The sequence below is a fragment of the Elephantulus edwardii genome, unplaced genomic scaffold (genome assembly GCF_000299155.1).
Source record: "Elephantulus edwardii isolate Elephantulus edwardi_28Jun2011 unplaced genomic scaffold, EleEdw1.0 scaffold00090, whole genome shotgun sequence".
Taxonomy (NCBI): Eukaryota; Metazoa; Chordata; class Mammalia; order Macroscelidea; family Macroscelididae; genus Elephantulus; species Elephantulus edwardii.
The window spans coordinates 9,803,348-9,825,418 of record NW_006399840.1 but is presented as its reverse complement, the minus strand read 5'-3'; the positions used below and the strand labels follow the sequence as shown (position 1 = coordinate 9,825,418).

Sequence of the window (22,071 nt, the reverse complement as noted above, 5' to 3'; positions counted from 1 at the left end):
TCCACTTGGTAGCATTGGGTTTTGGGGTTTACAAACCCATTTGTAGTTTATTGTCTGGTTTTACATTTCCCTGCAGGTGACGGCTCCTGGGCCAGTCAATAACAAGAGGATGGTCCACTTCTCCCCAGATTCTCAGCACCGTGAGTGAGTACTGATTATATTTCTAAAAACCTCATTGATGTATTCTATTTCTTTGGGGAAAGTGGTAGCAATTGATAATATCATTGATTTAATTAGTACTTAAGAAATGCAGTGTCATATGCCAATGGTAGTTGTGCAAGAACAATTTAAATAAAACTCTTGGCAAGAATTAAAAGAGAGATTTTAAATATAATTGTACTTTGATTTAATTGGTGATGCAATTTGAAATTCATGTACAGTAGAATCTGTGAGAGCCTGAACTCAATAGATGTCTTTGTTCTGTCAGGTTTAACAAGTTTTCAACTTTTACATTATGCTTTATTAGCACTTTTCAATCACTGTCACTCATTTTAGTGGAAAATGTGTGTGTTTTCCTTTTCTGACAGGTTCCCACTTTACTGATGGTTCTAGCTTTCACAGATTTTATTGTATTAAAACATTGAAGACTTTTTGATTACAGTACCAGGTACCCATCCTCACTGCTTTGCTTCCCAATCTACTGAAAGTACCAAAAAGAAGAATGAATGACTGGTTTCCTCATCACTTCTCTACTCTTTTATTATTACACAGTACTTAGTAAAAATATTGAAGAACATGAAAATGACCAGAATCTCTATATTTAGCAAGAAAAGGGCGAATTAAAATTCTTTAATGAAATTTGTTAGATACTTAAGCAAAAAGTTAATTTGCTGAAAAGTTTGTCAGTTGAGCATTGACTTTGAAAAGTTCATAAATAAATTTCTAGGCACTGGTTGTGTATGTTACTTTGTCTTAGTTAAAAAATTGAAACGTGTTACATAGTTCACTCATTGCTTTATGTATCTTGTGAAGTGGGATGAACTTTTAAAGGCCTTAAAATAAAGACATCAAGTAATTATTGGATTAAATTATTGGGGGAAATGCTCATATTAGATCCTAATTTTTCAAATCTTCTCTTTAAAAAGTGCAAAGCAGACATTATTGTTCAGATGTAGGATAAAGATACATAAAACTTCCCCTAATAATTTCCCCTAGATAATTTCATTGATGTTAATTCTCCTGACTTCGTCAGAAACACAGCAACCTTTATAGTCTCAGATTGACAAGAAAAAGATTTTTTGCATTTTCTTATTAATTTTCTGTTCTGATTAAAAACAAAATACCTAAGGCAAGTAGGTTTAGAATTTTTTAACCCAAAAGTGCATTTAATAAAATGTTAAAGTTTTCTATGAATAAACTAATGCCATTTATAATATTTATATATATATTTATTGGAAGCAGGATTGGCATCCACTTCCTAAACAACATGCCTCTGGAAACTATGAACTTTGAGAAACAATGATAGTTTATAGAAAGGCTACAGGTCTTTTGTTCTTAGAGTTGCTATGAGTCATGCTCAACTCAGCAGCAATCAACAACAACAATATATAGATATAGATCATATATACATATATGATAACTATATACATATAATTCATAAGTGAATTGAAAATAGAATATATTGGAAAAGGTCACCAGCAGCATTGCTTCTCACAGAACCAGACATTATTCTTTACTGTATTTTCCCCACATCCCTTGCACACCAGTCTCCCTGTTGGTTCTCCATCAGTGAGGGAGGAGCCTAAGAGAGAAACTCAACTATCAGTATGCAAGGAGCTTCCCGGAAGGTCTCCTTGTGTTCTCTCACATTTAGGACTAAACCACCAGGGTCTTTTTTTTTTTTTTTACTCCCTCAGATTTCACATACTGCTAGTTCAGTCTCTTAAAGAATGTTTCATTTTGATCCTTCTTTTCTATTCCCTTTTCCACTAGCTCACCAAAAGCTTAGTTATCTTTCACATTGAGAAGATTCTAGTGAAGCTTCCTGCCTCTGCTCTCATTATTTTCTTTAGCTTTCTGTTAATTTCATTTTCCTACTCCGTACCTCCTGTGAAGGAATAAAGCAAATCTTCTCGTTATGTGCAGTCAAATTGTAGCTGACTGACTGTCACATAGCTGACCCTTGTGCAGTTTTTCAGTGTCTGAAAATCACACCAGAGGAAGTTTCCCGTCTTTCTCCCTGGAAACAACTGGTGGATTCAAACTGCCTTACCTTTGGGTTATCAGCCAGATTGCTTACCATTGAGCCACCAGTGCTCTTTAGGAGATAATGAATTCCTCTCTCCTTCAACTCCTGATACAAATGAGGCCACTTTATTTTCAATTGCTTCTCACTTGTGAATCTTGTGGTCCAATTATCTAGTTGGGCTCTATTTTCAGAATATAAATTTTTCTTCATTCCTTTCATTTTGCTTTTCACTCATTCTGTTCCACAATACTTATAATCCATCAAACCCTAATATTCATTTATCCACTGATATAAAACTATCTATTAGGATTTATTAACACATGACTATTTAATAGAAAATGAATGCATAATCATTTAAAACCAAAGAGAGTTTATTTTTCACAAGCCTGCATAAGGGGGCTCTGTGGTTTGTTGATCAGTTTAAAAATACCCTCAAGAGCCATAATTATTTTCTCCTTTATAATTCTTCCTCTTTTTAAAATACATTGTCATGTGCTTTAGTTGAAACTGTAAGCTGACCCCCCAACCACTTTCCAGAGGCTGTAAATCACATGGGAAGAAATGGCCCATCTTTCTCCCACAGAGCAGCTGGTGAGCTTGAACCGCCTACTTTTGGTTTGGCAGCACAACTTCTTGACTACCAGAACTCCTCTTATTTGTTGCCTCATAGTCTCAGGATGGCTGCTACAGGTCTATCATGCATCTTGTGTTCATGTAGGAAGAAGGGAAGGATAATACCAGCAGCTCTTACTTTTTATGAGGAATTAGAATCCTTCTCTAATGACCAACCACCTTCACTTCTGTTTGTTTCTTCTGTTGCCCAGTATTCTGAAATTTCACTATCGTTCCTTTTAATAGAGCACAGCGTATTGTTTGTGTTCAGAGTACAGCCAGAGGTCATTTTAAGCGTCTGCTTCATCAGCTTTCCAGCTGCAGTAAGTGGGTCCATGACCTTATTCTCTTCTTTTTTACCATGTTCACTATTTTAAAATATAACATATCAAACTGAGTTTTAATATAAAATTCCACACCTCGGAGAAGAAACACCATGGCATTTATGTACTCAAGGTGGCCAGTGTCCCTGTACACAGTCAGCTTCTAGATCACTATCTTCCACATTCTTTTGCTCAGAAATCATCAGACCTGTTTCATTTTTTTTCTTGCTAGATTTCCATTTCAGAACTGCCTTCCTCTCACATTAGAAAATAAAGATGCTCTATTTCTCATCTGATTTTAGCATGGTGTCCCCATAGTGTAAAATCTTTTTGCATTCCAAACAAAAGAAAATCCCAAATACTTTGCCAGTATTAAACTTGAGGGACTGAATCTAATTATTAAGTAACAAAGCCTTTTGCAAATGAGGTAGGTAGTTTCCAATTCTTTGCTTCAGCAGCTGGTAGATTATTAAACATGCTCTTTAATGCTGGAGACCATTCATTGAGTGACTCTCCTTAAAACTCCAAAAGGCGTCTGAGTAATTGAATGACTGCTTTTCCAGAATTCCTCTTAACTTCATCTAACAATTTATGTGAACAAGGTTTCTGAGTGCTCAAATCTGTAGAAATCAAAAGTAGGAATAGAATGGTTGCCAAAATTAATATCAGTGGTTATATGACTAATTTAGAGAAGAACACTTTAATGGTCTTTAGAATTATCAAAGTATATCATGTCTATATTAGTTTATATACAATAACTAAGATTTTTAATAACTCATGAACTCACTCACACTCACTCACTCATTACTAATGAGTCAGAAATGATTCATATTTGTCCCTCCGTTGGGTTTTGCAGGGGAGGAGATTGCCCATTTTTCTCCCCTGGAGCAGCTGATAGATTCGAACCTCCTGCCTTTTGGGTTAACACCACAACTTCCCACTTACTAAGCCACCAGTTCTACCTGATAATGAATTAGCAACAGTTATTACTGGTACTTAATAACTAATACACTTTTCAGAATACTTTGATACTTGGGATTTTATAGTCACAAAAATTGAAGAGAATTTAATTCTAGTGTTTTATGTTTGTTACAGAGAGGTATGATAGAATGACTCATAAAAGACACTTAAGAACAACAGTATTGCTATAATAAGATAAACTTATGTGAGGAAGTGAAGTATTAGTTTAAGAAGAAAAAATAAACCTTGTAAAGTCATCAACTCTTAAACAAGTGCTGGTTCTAGTATTTTTAAAAATGAGTTAAAGTTGGTATCAAAATACAGTGCACTATGTAGACTTAACTATGTATATTTAAAGTATTGGCATAATGATTTTATTTTTAAAACATCCATATCTATAATTGAAAGGGAATGAAATCCTTTGCTGCTCTTTAAATTTATGATGAAAATTTTACATATCTCCATAAAAATATGAGAGGAAGATATTTTTATAACTATTTCAGAGGAAATCTAGTCAAGAAAAGCTGAAGACCACTAATATATAGAAAGCATTTTGGGGGAGAAAAGGAACGAAATAGCCTACAAATAATGATTCAAACAAAAGTAGTCGTTTCTGTTTCTAACGTAAACAGAGACTCTGCTGTAAGTGCTTTCAGGACTGTAGCAGAAGCAGTGATAGTATCTGCCCCAAGTGCCTTGAAGGAATCTTTGATTTGGTTTTTGGGTTTTTTTCCCTCTCAACAATTCTCTGTGCCTTCTGGATTTTCCCAGCTTGTTACTTGTACGTGTTTGTAGCATGTATCACTTTATCCTCAGAAATATAGTTCTTTTAGGCATGTTATATTTTTATCTTCCTTAATGTATCATGAATTTGCTGAGTGTGGAGACTTTATTCTCATCTTCTTTGAATTTCTTAAAATATACAGTGCGATGCCACACAGCAGATTGAGGCGTTCAAGTTTGACTGTTGGTTAGTGATGGAACATGTTTGTGAAAGCTTGAAAATTACTAAAGACAGTAATTGGCAGAAGCAGGTGATCCTAGAGCTTGAAAGAACCTTAAAAATAAAAGCCAAAATCCATCACCACCTAACTGATTGCACCTAATGGCAGGCAGTTCCAGGTGTTTTCGAGTGTAAGTGTTCTGTGGGACCTTTAAGGTGGTGATCACCGGACCTTTCTTCCGGCTGCAGAATGAGTTCTAGCTGGCAATCTTTTGGTTACTTGAAAAACACTTGACCATCTATGCAACCTAAAAATTCTTAAACCCAGTCTAATGTTACCTGATATTGTAGGTAAGAACTTGAGGTTCAGAAAGGCTGGATTAATTGCTTAGATTCACACACTGTAGGAGAAGCTGTAGAAATCAATACTGACCTTGGTCATTTTTGAGTCATGATAAGAGGTTGACTTTGTATGCTTCTTTGTATTTCTATTTGTTTTGAGTACTTTGGAATATTTTCTAAAGTTTATTCAGTGTGCTTCTTGTTAGGTGTCATTGAGCCAAGTTTGACTCATAGCAACTCATAGAACAAGAGGTCTGAACTCTGCTCTGTCCTGTGCAATCCTCACAAATACTTGAGCCCATTGCAGCCATCACTGTGTCAATCCATGTGATTGAGGATCTTACACTCTTTCACCTTTCCAAGGATGATGTTCCTCTCCAAGGAATAACCTCTCCTAACAATATGTCCAAAGTATGTGAGAAGGAATTTTATCATCTTTGCCTCTGAGCAGCATTCTGACAGTACTTTCTCCAGAATAGAAATTTTGTCTTTTTTGGCAGTCAATGGGGTATTTATTCAGTACTATTCTCCCAACAAGACAGATGAAGACATCAGTTCTTCTTCTATCATTCTGATTTATTGTCCAGTTCTCACATGCATAGCAAGTGATTGAAACAAATCAGAATAATACTAATATATTTCTCTTGCATAGTTCTTCTATACATTTCTAAGAAATATTTTATACATGCTATTTTACTCAGGCTGTTTCTAGTAGCCTAGTGCTAAGAAGCAGCACTGCAGTTCTGATGACACAATTCAAATTTACCAGATGTTCTGCAGAAGGATGGCAGTCTCCTCCCATATAATTTACTGTCCAAAAATCCCCGGGAGGGTCACCTATGCTTTGGTTCCAACTCATCAGCAAACATCGGTGGCATTGTCTGTGGGGAGTTGTACCACAAGCTCAAAGGTGCCACCTCTCTAGTGATTTGGATCCGTCAGATTGCTCCAGGGGAGAAAGATGGGCAGTTTTATACTTGGATAGGGAGCTCTGATGGAGTAGTAGGGAATTGCATTGCTAACCCAAAGGCTCTGTGAGTTTATAAGCCTTTTTTTACCTCTCAGGAAGCTGAATTTAAAAAGGCTGTTCAGTTGGCTCTAGGTTACTAGAGTTCCTAATAATGAGCGGATCAAGAACTAGAGCCAGGCTCTGATAATCCTCTTCCATCTATTGCAAAACACTGTTCAGTTGAGGGTCATAATCTCCAGAGTCCTCGTCACTCTTTTGTTGTTGATTGCCGTCGAGTCGAGCACGACTCATAGCGACCTTATGAACAAAAGGCCTGTAGCTTTTCTATCGCTATCATCATTTATCAAAGTTCATAGACTTTCCAGAGGCATATTGTTTAGGAAGTGGATGACACTTCTCTGTACTCTGAGTACCTTAAATTCCTTCTTTTATCCTTGAACAGAATATTTTAATCTGCAGTGTCTTCTGTCATGTTAATAGAACCACCTGTGATGATGTTGGAGAGACCTAGGGAGGTGCAACACTTCTGTTTCATGTGATATAATTAATAAATGGTCCACTTTTTCAGTGCTGTATGAGCTGGTCATCATTGACATGCCCCCTTCCTAATACTTGCTCCGGAGTATGGGGAAAGTGTACATTACTGATGGTTTTGTGTAAACCTTTTTACGGTTTACCTTAGAATTCCTAAGAAAGAACGTATATAATGGCTAGAAATAGTTACTCAATTACTAGATATTTAGAAACTCCTCAACTGGAAAGTAAGCATCAACTACTAGTTTCATTAAGTTAATGTTCTTCTAAGTCAGTATTTATTTTACTTTGGAAATTCCCCTCCAAAGACAATTCCAGTAGAGGCATATATAAAATTATTCTACCTCAGAGAATTTCAAGCTTAAAAGTAGGTTTTAATAAATAAAGCAGACGTACTATACAAGTGTAATCTCTTTTCAGAATTTTTAATTTAGAAATCACAATGTTAGATGATCACACTGTTAACAGATGATAGTGTAGCCTTGCAGTTGTTGGGTGCCTTCAAGTTTAATCCAACTCGGTGGCTATGGGACACAGTGGATGTGACAACACCAACTACTAAGATTCACTTCTCTTTTCTCTGTCTGAATCCTGACTGTTGCATTTTTTTTCCTTTTCCAATTTCCCCCAATTACTTAAAAGACAGTTATTTTTATTATAGAGCTTTATCATTGTTTCTTTGGATTGGGTATTGTGTTTTCCTGGGTGATATTTTATGGTTGGGGTTCCCCCCCCCATTTTAAGGTATATGTATTTACTTGCAGAGTTACATATAAGTTAAAACTTATTTTAAATGCACATGGAATGATCATTAGGATTCTCTACTGAATTCCTTTTAAGCAAATATCCACCTTTTATTTTATCTTTTGTGTAAATAACAAATTTGCTTAGAGCAAGAGTTGCCTGGATTAAAGGTTCTTTTCATTAGGAATAGTTTTATGGTTTGAAAGTTACTTTTTGTTGCTTTATAGTAACACTTTTGTTAAAGTGCTTTCAACTCTAAACTGAGAGAAATGATATACTAAATAAAAATTGTCCTCTAACTTCCTGTGATCCTTTTGAGAAGTCATTTAAATTAATATATGTCTTTAATTTTCATTGATAGAATAGTAATCAGTCCATCATACCAAAGAAAATTTTTCAAATTATTAATGTCCAGAATTTTTTTAAAAAACTAAGATGCCATTATAATACTTTGTGTTCCATTTATTTTATTTTTCAGAGAAGTTTCGTCTGTTTAATATTTCTGCTACATATTCATTCACTAGCCATAGTAGGAATTATCCTACTATTTTATATAGCTTGTCTGATTTTTCTAAAGTCATGCCATTCTAATCTACTCAACTGACAGCTAATTAAAGAATCAGAAATGTATTAAGCATCTGTTATTACCAGCTGGTATGCCTAGTCTATAGGAGGATCCTCTCTGAATATTGGATTCTCAGTCCTTGGAGACGGAAGTCATGCTTGGGAGGGTGGAGAGACAATCCAGAAGAGGAAGACCCTCAATGAGGTGGATTGATTCAGTGACTGGGGTATTGGGCATGGGTGTGTCAGAGACAAGAAGATTGGCACAGGATAGGTTTAGGGCTATTGTACATCAAGTCACTATGTATAGCAGGCAACTTGATGGCACGTAACAACAAGAACAACTCATATTTAGAAATTTAAATGATAATACCATATTCACAGAGTGAAACTCTTCATTCTTTATTCCACTGTTGAAGGGAGGAAGTTAACATTAATTGAACACCCCACTATGTGCCAAGTGTTTATAGTCTTGCTTAAGCCCAAGAATACCACAAGGCCAGTAGTCGAAGAGACTGATACTAAGAAATATAAAGTCGAAGAGACTGATACTAAGAAATATAAGTCATTTATCAGAGTTTACTCTTTAATGAGTGCTGAGCTACTATCTAGAGTTAATCTTTCTGATTCTTAAAGCCATGATTTAACAACCATATCAGGCTGAACCCTCTTGATTTACATTTGTAACTTAATTAGAAAAATGAAAATTTTACATAGCTTCTTCACTATAGTCGTGGAGTTGATTTTTTTTTTTTAGTAGAAAATTTTAATGACTGTAGAATATCTTTGTCATGTTGATCCTTTGGTTCATAAACCTAAAAGAACCCATTACTCTCTTGTAGTGTAGACGTACTATCAAAAGTGACCCTTCATTGGAGAAATAATGCTTGTTCTAGTAGAGTCTGTGAAACAAGAGGAAGGCCTTCAATGAAATGAATTGGGCCAGTGTCTGCATCACTAGGCCCAAACATACCTCCTATTGTGAAAACGGTACAGGACCTATTACTATTTAATTCTGACTCAGTGGAACTTAACAGCAGCAGTAATATTTTGTTCTCATGAGGCCCTGGGTAGTGATTAACATTTACTGTGTTTGCCTACTATTTGAAAAATTAGAGATTCAACTGACCAGAGGGATTTAGGCCTGGTGATCTACTTCTGAAATTTCACCCATTGAAAACCTTATGGAGCATAGTTATGCTCTGAAACACCCAAGTCCAGTTGATCATAAAACGACTAGTGTGCAGAGTTTTGGTGTTGTGTTGGTTGTGGGTTTGTTTGTTTTGTTTTGTCTTTTCCTTTTAATTCCTGTGATCTGCAGATCTGTGATGAGGATTAAATGAGATAATACAAGTTTTAGCACCGTTCCCACCAACTAGAGAGAAGTAAGCTTAATTCAGGCCTGCTGAATCTTGAGGAACATCAATCTTGCTATGACTCTTAGGCAATCCATTGAACCTTTTAAAACTATTCTGTGCTTCCTCCTCCCAGATAAAGTCAGTTCTCCATATCCATGGGTTAGACCAGCCATGGATCAGAATGTTCCAAGGGGAGGCCAATTAAAAACCATTAGTTCCTCCAAGCAATCCCTGGAGGACTAAGTGGGACAAAAAGTGCTATTTACTTTGTAATGGGTATAATAAGTAATCTGGAGTGCATGGTATAGAGGAGATTGCTTTAGGTTCTATACAAGTTATGTCATTTTATATAAGGGACTTGAGCATCCAAGGATTGTGATACCTATCAGGCCTTTTGCAACCATTCCCCTGCAGATACCAAGGACAAATGTGCTTCTTTCAGTGTTAACCTGTTTCTGAGTAACTTTTGCTGCATGCTCTGGAATAAATAAACAAACCTACCCCTTCTTCCCTCTAGGTTGTCCCTGCCCCACCCCACCTCTTCCTCTATATAATCTAGACCCACCTTCAGGATGGCTTGTTAACTTCATCTCTCATAATCTCACAGGTGTCTTCCTCCAGATAACAATTGTGTTTCTATTTGCAGAAATCTTTTGTGAGTACTTTGCATTTCACCACTCAGGGTATTCTTATTTACCTGATTCGTTTATAGTCCCTGCTTGTTCATAAAGTACAAAGGAATTTTATACTTTAGGTATTATTCTAGGTTCTGGAAATATGGAAAAATATGACCAGAAATAGAAAACCTACCCATAACGCCAACAAAATATGATGATAATAAAAGAAGGTAGTAAGGACACTGGTGGTCCAGAGCAAAAAGTGATTCTATTTTACTGATGTTGTCACTATAAGAAATACTGTAAGAGGGCAACTTTAAGAAATAAGTTATTGTCTTATTCTAGAAGTTTAAATCAGAGCTGATGGTATTGAATCTTTCTGTGGCCCATCTGGTTTCTGGTGTCTCTTAACAGTCCTCAGTGTCCCTGTCTGTAAGTAGGTCTCTGCATTTCCTTTGTGTATATCTGTGTCTATGCTGTTCTTCCTTTAAGACACTATTCAGAAAGGATTGCGAGTAAGACTCCCTCTTCATAGGTACAACTTTATTAATGAAGGAAACCTCTTTCCATATAGGGTCTTCTTTATAATAAGTACAGGAAGCTCAGGTGTCTTGGTGATATTTTTCCTGACAATGCAAATATAAGAGGTTCGAATCCACCAGCTGTTCTGTAGGCAATAGATGGACAGTATCTTTCTATATAATTTACAGCTTCCAGAAACCCACTGGAGGGTCAGTAATGAGTCTGTTTTGGCACATTCGATAGTATTTATAGGTACAGAATTTCAGAGTTAAACAAAAACCTTTCAGAGGACGCACTTAAATTCGTAGAGCACTGGTATAGAATCAGACATTCTCGGTCCAAATGGGGACTCTGGACTTGTTCATTTTGTGACCTGGATTAATAATAGGTCTATCTCATAAGGTTCTGTGAGAATGGAGGAGGCATCCACCCTGTATGGCCATGGGACTCACCATGTGTACCTGACGTTTATTGAGCAGTGGTGGTGACTTTATACTTTCTTTGACTTTGTACAAAACTTCTACTAGTACTGGAACTTCAATTTATTATCGAGTGACAGAAACAACTAAAATATATTCATGTAACTGGTTAAAGGAAGCTGTATCAGAGACAGGTGAGTTAGACGGAGTTGCCTAAGACGAGTGAGGCTTTAGTCATCGTCTTTCATTCCTGTAATTGTAAGGCACCAGGGCCGCCCTTCCTACCATATTATTGCCTTTTCCAGATTGTTCCTTTTGTACGACTGTTTCCATATCTTCACTTTGAGGTTGTTACCATCGTCTTTCCCCCCTTTAAATATGGTGGAACATCAGAGGGCCTACAACTTCACCAAGAGGAGAGAGGAGAATACAGATCATCCTCAGCCCGAAGCTGACTCCTGTGAGATGGATGTCAGCTGTATCTCTCTCTTCAGTCTGTAAGGTCTTCATTGTATTAGCTTTCTATGCGTGTTTAGTCACTTTAAAGAATGCCCATTTATTGGAGTATTTCAGAGGTTAGCATGACTGTGGTCTTAGGTAAACAGAAAATTCACAAATTAATGAACATCCAGAATAGGGCATCTCAAAACATGTCCAATTTTAAACAAAGGGACAAAAAAAAAATAATTCTGTAGAGGAATATTAATATTTCAACAAAATTAATAATGTTGCTCTATGAAACATCCTGTTAATGAGATTTTTTTTTTTTTTAAAGCTATAGAACTGGAGAAAATAGTTTGGGGGTTATTTTTAGGAAATATTTTTAAATCTCTTAACTGACAGAAGACTAACTCAAACCATTGCCATCAGGTTAATTCCAACTCCTATAGGCCTGGTTAGAACTACCCCAGAGGGATACAGTCTTTACAAACACAAACTACCACATTGCTCTCTACCCTGCAGTATCTGGTGGATTTGAACCACTTGCATTTTGGTTTAGTGGCCGAGTTCTGTAACCGTGGTACCACTAGTATCTAGCATTAAAGGGAACTTTAAAAATACAGCCATTAAAAAGGAAAAAAAAATCAAATAAGCCAGACAGAAATGGACAAAAGCATGAGACTTTTCTGTTGCAAAGGATATACAGATGGCACTTCAGCACACAAAACCATGTACAACAACATCATTAGCTATTGATGATACAATAATGCAAATTAAACCACAAAGAGGTATCACTGCACATCTGTCAGCGTGGCTAAGATGAAAAACAATGACGCCACCAAACACTGACAAGGATGTACAGCCACTGTATCAATCATACATTGCTGATGGGAATGTAAAACGATAGAGCTATTCTGGAAGACGGCTTGGTAATTTCAGAAAACCGAATGTATAGCTACTGTTAAGCCCACCAATTACCATCTTGGGCATTAGTGCCACAGAAGTGAAAACTTCACAAAACTTGTAAATAAATGTACATAGCAGCTCTATTTGCAGTAGCTCCATATTAGAAATAGCCCAGATGTTCTTCAGTGGAATGTTTGCTTAGAAGAACATTTGTTCAGTGAATAAAAGAGAGCAAGCTTTTGGTGCACTTACAGTTTTGTGGAATCTCCAGGGAATGACACTGAATAGAAGAGGATTAAAAAAAAAAAAAAAAAGATAAAGCCAGAAGATTCTGTACTGAATTGTTCCATTTGTATAACATTTTTAAAATGTCAAATTTATAGAAATGGTGACTAGATTACTGGTGGGATGTGTGTTAAGTGTGGAAGAGGAGTGGGAATGTCTGTAAAAGGACAACAGGAAGGATCCTTATGGTAGTGGGACTGGTCTGTATCTGAAATATAGTTGTTATCTCAGACCACTTTTTGGAACCTGGATATAGATGTACTGGATCTCTATATAATTTCTTACAGCCACATTTAAATTGAGTCTCTCAAAATTAAGAGATTTAAAAAATCTTTCACAAAGAGAAGAACAGCATGCATTTGGGATGGTTAAATTAACAGATTATGAAGCCCAATATTTAATTAATAGTCATTTTAGAAAGAGGAAAAATAAAACAGAGAAGGAAATTATCAAAAACAAGCATTCTAAGCAAACACTGCTGGAACAAATAAACATCCACATGTGAAAAAGAATGTAGACAAAGGTCATCTACTTTCATAAAAATTAGCTCAAAGTGGATCATATACCTGCATGCAAGATGCAAAGCTTTACAACTTCTAGAAGGTAATATAAGAGAACATCTACATTATCTTAGGTTAGAAGATGAATTTTCAGACTCAACACCAAAAGCATGAGCCATGAAAGGAAACTTGATAAATTCACCTCCATTAAAACTTCTGGTCTGTGAAAGACGCCATCCTGAAAATGCAAAGACAATCCATGCACTCGGAGGAAATATTCGCAAAACATGCCTGGTGAAAGATTCGTATCCATAATAGACGAAGTCTTACAGCGCAACAGCGAAGAAACAAACCAATTAAGCAATAAAAATCTATGAACAGGTATTTCACTAAAGAAACTATGAAAGATGGCAGATTTTATAAAAAAAAAAAAACACTGTAAAAGATGATGTGAAAATATGTGAACATTTTACTTTTGGTATTTGCTGTATAGTTGACAACAGAAGACACACTGCCCTCTTCTGTGCCATCTCAGTGACCCTTAAAAAGAAAAACAAAAACAAACCCAACACACAAAGAAACTTCAGGGCCATTGTCATTGAGTTGTTTGCTCTCATAGTGACCCTCAATCAGATTTCTGAGGCTATAATCTGTTAACAGAGACTACTTACTACTTATCATTTTCCTGAGAGGTGTGTTGGTGGATTTGAACCTTTGGATTAGCAGCTCAGCATGCTACAGACCACACTTCCAGAGCTCCTAAATGATCATTGATAACCAGAAAGTGTCCTGTTGAAATAATTTCTGCATCCCTGACAGCTGTCCACCATGTGTCTCTCCTGATATTATAAATACTAGTGGTATAGCTTTCAGGGTCATATCAACATGGGAGTCATATGTCATTAAAGAAAAACCAAAATGAAGCCTATTGCAGTCAACTGAGTTCCAGAGAATACTTTCCTTGTAGTGTTGGTGCCAAGGCTATAAAATGTTAGTGGAAGCCGATTGCCACATCTGCTCCTGGCTTGTAGGTTTGAAGCACTGATCTTTTGGTTAGTAGCCAAATGCGTAACCACTGTGCCACCAAGGCTCCTCATGCCATTAGGCAATTGCCAGTTACGACAGTAATGAAGGATCACTGCTTACATGTTAAAGTAACTAAAATAAAAACCACAGGATAAGGCTGTAGCACAGTAGCATTGTTCCTGCATCGCACACAGGCACTTGGCGGGATCATCTGGCTGTTTCTCACAAAACAAAGCAAAGCATGAGCTCACATCTCAAAGCTCTTGGAAACTCTTGCACACAACTGTTCATACTGCTTTTATTCATAATTACCAAAAATTGAAAGCAGTGAAAATGTCTTTGAGTAGGTAAATGTGTAAGCAAACTGTGGGATATCTGTACCCAAAACCCCTTCCTATAATCTGTTCCAGCTCAGTGACTCTGTAGGACAAAGTAGAAGTGTCACCAGAGTTTCCTAGACTGTAACCAACCTCATTGGGAGGAAGTTACCAGGTCTTTTCTCCCATGGAAAAGCTGATCAGTCCAGCTGCCAATCTTTGAGTGAGCAACCAAGTATTTTGCCATTGCACTACCGGGATTCTTTGAACCAAAACTAGTAGTCATGATAGATGGGGCATACACTTTTTGATTTTCTTAAAATTCTTTTCGGTATGTTTCTTTTTTTATTTTTTTAAAGCTATGGCTATGCATTTGATTAATAAAAAGGGTTTTTTTCCCTTTATTTAAAAAGTACGTGGGCAACCATCTAAAATATACCCAATGAGTTGTTTTGTTTTGATCCAGGAGCCAAGGAGAGTGAAGGAAATAAAAAACTCAAAGGAGAAACTAGTCCACAGAATTATAGTCCTCACAAACCACCATCTCTCCTTGCCCGAGACCAGAAGAATCAGATGGTGGCTGGCGCCTACCATCAACCATTCTGACTAAAGACATTAAAGAGGTCCTCGGAGGAAAACATAGACTAAAACTTGCATTCTTAAAACAAGCCATGCTTTCTGGGAACATAGAGACAGGAGACATTGTCAGATACTTTCTAAACTTAAACTGAAGATACTCTGGAGTCTCCTGTCAGCCAAATAATAGATTATCTTTTACAAGAACAAAAAAAAAAAAAGAACCACTAATACCAATAAAGAATGTGTCACTTAAAATAGTCAACTATTTGAGATCAAATAATTAAAATTTATCAAAAGCATTAATATTAGGAGTAGAAAACAAGATAAAAGGAAACAGTCCAAACGATGGAAATAATGAAAATGCTGACAAATTGTGAGAACTGGAACCACCAAACAATTTGTATAAAAAAATTGATGAATGAGAACTCAATTTGTTTTGTAAACTTTGACATAAAACACATCATTTTATTAAAAATGACAGAAAAAGGTGTTATTCCATAGAAGAGAAATATACTAGTCAAGTTTCAGAGAACAGAGAAGTATTTGTTTACAATTAATTGATCTAGTAATTAACCTAGGCATCATTTACTTGTTCCAGTAAATGCACATCAGTGGTGGACTCTGACTTGCCCAGAAGCTTTACTGTCCATGTTGTTGTGTACTGTTGAGTCTGAATCAACTCATAGTTGACATTCCAGTGGGTTTTCAGAGGCAGTAAAAAGGGTGTGAGGCAGAGCATCTGGTGGATTCAAACCCCATGCCTTGGAGTTGGCAGCTGAACTCCTTACCACTTAGCCATGAGGTTGAGAAATGTTCTCATCAAAGTAATAGTCATATCCTTTTATTATGAAGATTTTTTTTATTCCCAGATCATAGTACCACAGGTTCTGACATGGGTGTTACATCAGTATCAGCTGTTTACTGTTCTACAACAAGCTATGGTAAAGGTACACTTGAGGTACTCTCCCATCTAGCCTTTTGTATCTACATCTGAAAATTGTGTATCATACTACTGCGTCAGATTTACTGGAGATCCTGATAAATGAGGGAGCTCGGGTGGCCTAGTGGTAAGGCACCGTACTGCTAAACCAAAGGCATTTGGTTAAAATCCATCTACTGCTTTAAAGAGAACGAAGGACAGTCTCATCAAGTGCACTTGACTGTCTCTGAAAACTTACTAGGGAGGGGGTCACCTATGAGTTAGCTCCACCACGACAGCATAGAACATTATAAATGACTGATGTCTAAAGAGTCCTTGATGTACACGGTGTATTGGTTTTGAAATAATAGTAGTCAAGTTTACAACAATAATTGTAATATTAGTGTGAATCCCTGTGATTATGGACTTTTAATTGTTAGTTGCTCACAATGTATATCCTTTTCCTAGGCCTTGATGTTTACAAATAATTTTCATTCATAATATTGCTAGATGAGTTTGCCAATAGCTAGGATAAGTATCAAGAAACCCCTGGGCTGAAGAAGTTCTGTGAGATGGGTGGGCCTACTAGACAGGGAGGGCATGGTGGTGGAGTTGGTGTGAGGCTTCAACTATAGTGTGACATCTGTTTATTTCATGCTGTTATTGAACTTGTCCTCAGACAAAATAACTGTGGGAGGTTGGAGGAACAGTACAAGAGAGGAAGACCCTCGATGAGATGGATTGATTCAGTGACTGGGGTAATGGGAGTAGGTGTGTTGGAAACAGTGAAGTTGGCACAGGATAGGGCCGAGTTTAGCGCTGTTGTATATAGGGTCGCGATGAGTCACAGGCAACTCGACGGCACATAACAACAACCACCTTCATAAGTACCTTCAGCTAATGGTCCAGAATTCACATCAAGAGCTTTTGTGTGTTTGTTCACAGAACCATAAGAGCCAGATGGTACAAAGTTGTAGAGATGAAGCATTGTTTAAAAACTCCAGCAACCAAAAGGTCACAATTCGTTGTAATGAAGCTATAATTAAGTGGTGGTAAATGATAGCATTTGTACATTTTGTAACCAGAATTGATTCATAAAATGAATACTGTCCTAGCAGTTTATGTTAACATAATTAAATGGAAATGTAATTCTAACTCAGTTTGCTTATTAAATTGAAAATTACTGGGTTATGAGCACTCTCTAACATTTCTGTTAAAATTTGGTGTAAGTCTAAAATTACATGAAATATCCATTAAAGTCAGGTGTATTTAAGGCTCTGTTGCTAGTAAAGAATAAATTCCTGAAAGACTTACAGATTGGTCATGTGATAGCATACCTCTTAGTTAGGCTTTTGCTAACCCCTGATCTCTTTCCTCTGCAGCCATTGGTTTAGCCCTGGGGCTAGGACAGAGCATGGCCAGGTAAGAAACATTCTGTCTGAAAGGAAGTTACTCAGGCTCTTTCAAATATTTAACTGTCCCCCCTCAGGGTAGCAGCTCAGCTTTTAAGAGGAAGGATATAAATCCCCAGCTTATTTTAAAAGGAGTTAATTGTGCCAGTGCTTAATACACTGATTAAACGAAAGAACAGTCTTGATAAGCATCAGCATTCTCTTTTACTGCTACCTTCCTCAGGCTGGCATCTGACCTCCTTGAGAATGCTCTGGAACATGCTTGTTGGTCAGGCGTCAGTGCTTCCATTGCTTGTTAAAAAAGGTAAGGTATCAAAGCAGTACACAGGCTTAAGAAATTGATTTGTAGTAGCTGTAAGACCCACCAATAAGAGATTTTGTTAGACTGTTAGAAAGTGGCATTTTTTTTTCTTGGAAGATTGTTGGGTTTTGGTGGTTTTGCTTGTGTATATGTGGTGATTTTTTTAAAAAAAATGCTTTACTAATATGTATGGCAACACAATGATTAGTTTGCTTAGCAAGACCTGAGTGCTCATTTCCATTAACTTTACATGTAAAAATAAGAATCTTTTTTTTTTTTTAAGAATCTCTCTTTTTTTTAATCCCCTAAATAAACTCATTCCCTCCTGAACATGATAAGGTAACTTTGGACTTCATTTTGCGAGAAGTTGTAAAGCATATCTATTTGGCATAATTTTGTATTTTTTTCATTATTGATACAAAAGTTATTTGATGTGATTAATAATTATAAGAATAAAAATAAAAGTTCATCTTTACAATTCATGAGAATGATAAACTCTAGATCCAAAGAGTTTGCTCTCTCAGTGGTAGAGGAAGAAATGCATATGGATGAAGCTGTTGTCAGGAATGGGAATTGGTTCCATTATAATATTGTTGTTGTTGACCGTAGAGTCAGAACCATCCTATAGCTGACGCTCCAGTAAGTTTTCAAAGGCAGTAAGTTGCTCAGGACTTGATTGCCCATCTTTCTGCCACAGATCAGCTGGTGGATTCAAACCAGGTACCTTTGTATTGGCAGCACAATTCCTTGCCACTCAACCCCATTATTGGTGATGCTTTCTTCCTTAGGCTGGATGGAACAGGCACAGATGCTTGCCTGTACATGTCATCTCACTGTCCTCAAGTCTAGTCTGACTTATAGGAACCCTTCATCCAGTTTCCAAGGCTATAAATCTTTGCAGGAGACTGACTGCTTGAAGAGCCACTGATGGATTCTCACTGCTGACCTTTTGGTCCGCAGCACATCACATAGCCTATTAGTCTACCAGGACTTCTTTATGCATACCTCAGGTGGTTACCAAAGGACCGAGTACTTCTGTATAAATCACCTTTTTTAACACTCATGATGATAATAGAAGAAAAATACCATATCTTATAACTTTAGTAATTTTAAAGGAGTAAACTTGCCTTTTGCGGTGATAATGATTTGCCTCTACAAAGATGCTTCTCATATTAATAATGGACAATGAACTGCTATTTCTATACATTTGTAAAGAAGGCAGAGAGAAATTACATATATGTTTTTGATATGAATTTATATGAAATTACATGATGTTTCCGATTTATTATCTAGAATATAAAATTCAGAATTTCTCTTTTCCTATCTGATTCATACCTTGTGTATAATGCTGAACTGTAATAGTTGTGATAAGATTCCACTCCTTAGTAGCACAGTAACATTAGGATATAGTTTATCTACAAATACTGTTTTCATAAGGCTCATTTTTCTACCCATCAGAATTTAGGAAATACTGAATAATGTTATAAATTGGTGATTTTAAGACAAAGTTTTTTCTGCGGCTAAAGGTCAACTAACAGCTAATAACTTACTTCAGAAGAGACCTGGTAGCACAATGGTTGAAGCACAGGCTGCAGTAGAAGACTTCATGGTTTGAACTCACCAGTCACCTTGCTGGAGAAAGATAGGGCAGGCTGTTTGTACACAGATTTCAGCCTTGGAAACCCTATGGGGCAGTGCCACTCTGTCCTGTTGACTTGGCAGCAATGGGTTTGGTTTTATTGTTTTGTAGTCTTCAAACTCTAATATGTCATTTCTAATTTTTGCTTTGGCCAAATAAGTTCTTAGTTATTAAATGCAAAAATATAGATGTACATAAAAATATACATATACAGATTGTTATATTATGAAGGATGATCATTTCTCAGTTCAACTTAGACCTACTGTTGACAGTAATTATAAGGTAGTAAAGTATTGGTTAAACCTATGTGTAAGTGATAGAATTCAAGACAATGACAAAGTAGAAACACCTAGGATTGCTGAATGAATACCAGTCGTAGTCATGATTTCTTATCCCAACTTACTAACATAGAAGAATGGTAATATTAACAATGCAAACTTCTTCCTCTTTATTTTGTCCTCTAGTAATAAACCATCTTTCCATTCTATGCAGAATGACCATTCCTTTATTATACATTTATTAATAATTTGCTTTCAATTATTTTCTGTCAGATACTGTTAGATATTAAATATATTTGTATAAGACAACATAGCTTTCTCCTCATGTTGGTTTAGTCTCTGATGGGAAACCAGTAATTACAATATATTGGTAAATGTTTGAGAAAACCTTACAGAGGGCACTTGGGAATGCACAGAGTAGAAATGCCAAATGCCAGAGTGTGAGAGGTGGAAGAGAGGAAGGACAGGCAACTAAATGATGCATCTTATTTTTATCCCCTGATATTTTTAATTCTATAGCTTTGCTTACTTGAACATCCTACGGTTTGACACTTTGTCAGAATGTACAGACATCTTAATGAGTGATATAGTTGATTACATAGATTTCTCTGTTCTCTGTTGAAGTTTGAAGGCACTGAGACGCAATGTGAAGAAACTTAAAATCATTTTGTAGAAATCAGAGGAGAAACCGAAAAACTGGCTGCCTCTGGGCATACTTGTGAGCTGGAATGCTTTAGAGACATAGGTAGTGTCGAAAGAGCAGAAAATGTGACATGGGGACATAGGACCACAAACATCTCTCTGAAAGGGCCAGAAAGAGTGAGAATAACACAGCTCATCACTGCCTCAGAGCAGAACACAGATCAGGAGCCCATAGTGCCTGTAGAGCTCCACCAACCGCAAGAGGTTCTGTCATTCATTACTGACTCATAGAGTCCCAACAATGGGGTTTATTTGGGAAGGAAGTTAGAAAGTGGAGGAGACAAAGAATATCACAGTATCACCCCAAATAACTCCAGTTATTAGCCCAACAGTTCCGAGGCACAACTCCTCAGTTAGTCCAGGTTCCGGTTTTAATTCAGCAAGCAGCTTTTCCTTCCATCATCAAAGGCAAGCCCAGCAAAATCCAGCTGCGTCCAGTACAAATACACGAAGTCTCAGGTCACACCTTGCCACAATTTCTCCACATCAGAGCCAGTCTCTGCACCTCCAGGATCTTGCCACCACAAGCCTTCCTCCCCTCAAGTCTTACTGCCCAGTGTGAAAAGCACTCCTCACTCCTTATATTGCTGCTTCAGCTGTTGCTAACTAGCAAGACCCTGCTGATTCGCAAGACCATGTGTCTGCAGTTAAGGTAGCTGGAGACCAGAGGAACTAACTTAGAATGGCTAAAAAAAGCCAACTTTTGGCCGACAGCATAGGTAGTGAAGAGGAGATTGCTACAGAGTAAGAGCTCTGCTCTTTACTTCTTCTTATGTTTGAGACTTGGACCTGCAATAAATGTTTAAAGAATATCATCAATCCCCATAGAGATTTTTAACCTTTTCTTGAAAAGTAAAAAATCTATTCACAAAGAATGCCTCCCTTCCTCTAAGTCAACTCGGTATATCTTTTTTTTTTTTTTTAATCATTGTCTACTTTTTATAGTAGATAAAAACAATAGACATCACTTCCAGGAGGCTTTCTGTTAGTAGATTTGCACCATATTCAGAAGTTCTGTTTTTTCATTAGACTTCACGTTTGAAGCCTTAGGAAGTGACTTCACTTGTGACACTGGTAGTATCTCAAGAAAACCAGAAAGTTATCTCTAAGAAGAGCTTCTCAAAACCTAATGAACCACTGCTTCTCTTTGGAGTAAGGTGCAAGGAGAAATGACCCCAGTGTCTTTTTTGTTTCCCCCTCCTTTCATGTTTTGGAGCACAGTAGATGTGTTTTGGCAATCTTTTAAATATAAACCTATTTTCAGGACAGCAAGTAATAAATGTTTGAAAGGATGTGCTGAGATAGGAACTTTTATATATGTTGGTGAGATTGTAAACCAATATAACTGCTCTGGAAGGCAGTTTGGTGTTTCCTCAAAATGCTGAGCATAGAAATTCCACTTGACCCAACTGTTCCACTGCTTGGAATATACCCTAAGAAAATGAGAACTGAGACACAGAGACTTGTACACCAGTGTTCGTAGCAGCATTATTCACCATCACAAGAACATGGAAGCAGCCCAGATGTCCAACTATAATCGAATGTTGTTGTTGTTGTGATTGTTGTTATGTACCATCGAGTCTTTTGCGACTCTTAGGGACCCTATGTACAAGAGCCCTAAACGCCATTCTATCCTGTGCCAACCTTGCTGTCTCAAACACATTAATTTC

At 36.9% G+C, this 22,071-nt stretch overlaps 1 protein-coding gene across 1 annotated transcript in view; it reads left to right on the top strand.

Annotated features, from left to right (window-relative positions):
• Positions 1-22,071, top strand: part of GPATCH2 (G patch domain containing 2) — a 259,862-nt gene that overhangs the window by 172,923 nt on the left and 64,868 nt on the right. The window contains exons 6-7 of the mRNA XM_006890572.1: positions 77-144; positions 17,452-17,491. Coding sequence (XP_006890634.1) covers positions 77-144; positions 17,452-17,491 — 108 coding nt within the window. The remainder of the gene's footprint in view (positions 1-76; positions 145-17,451; positions 17,492-22,071) is intronic.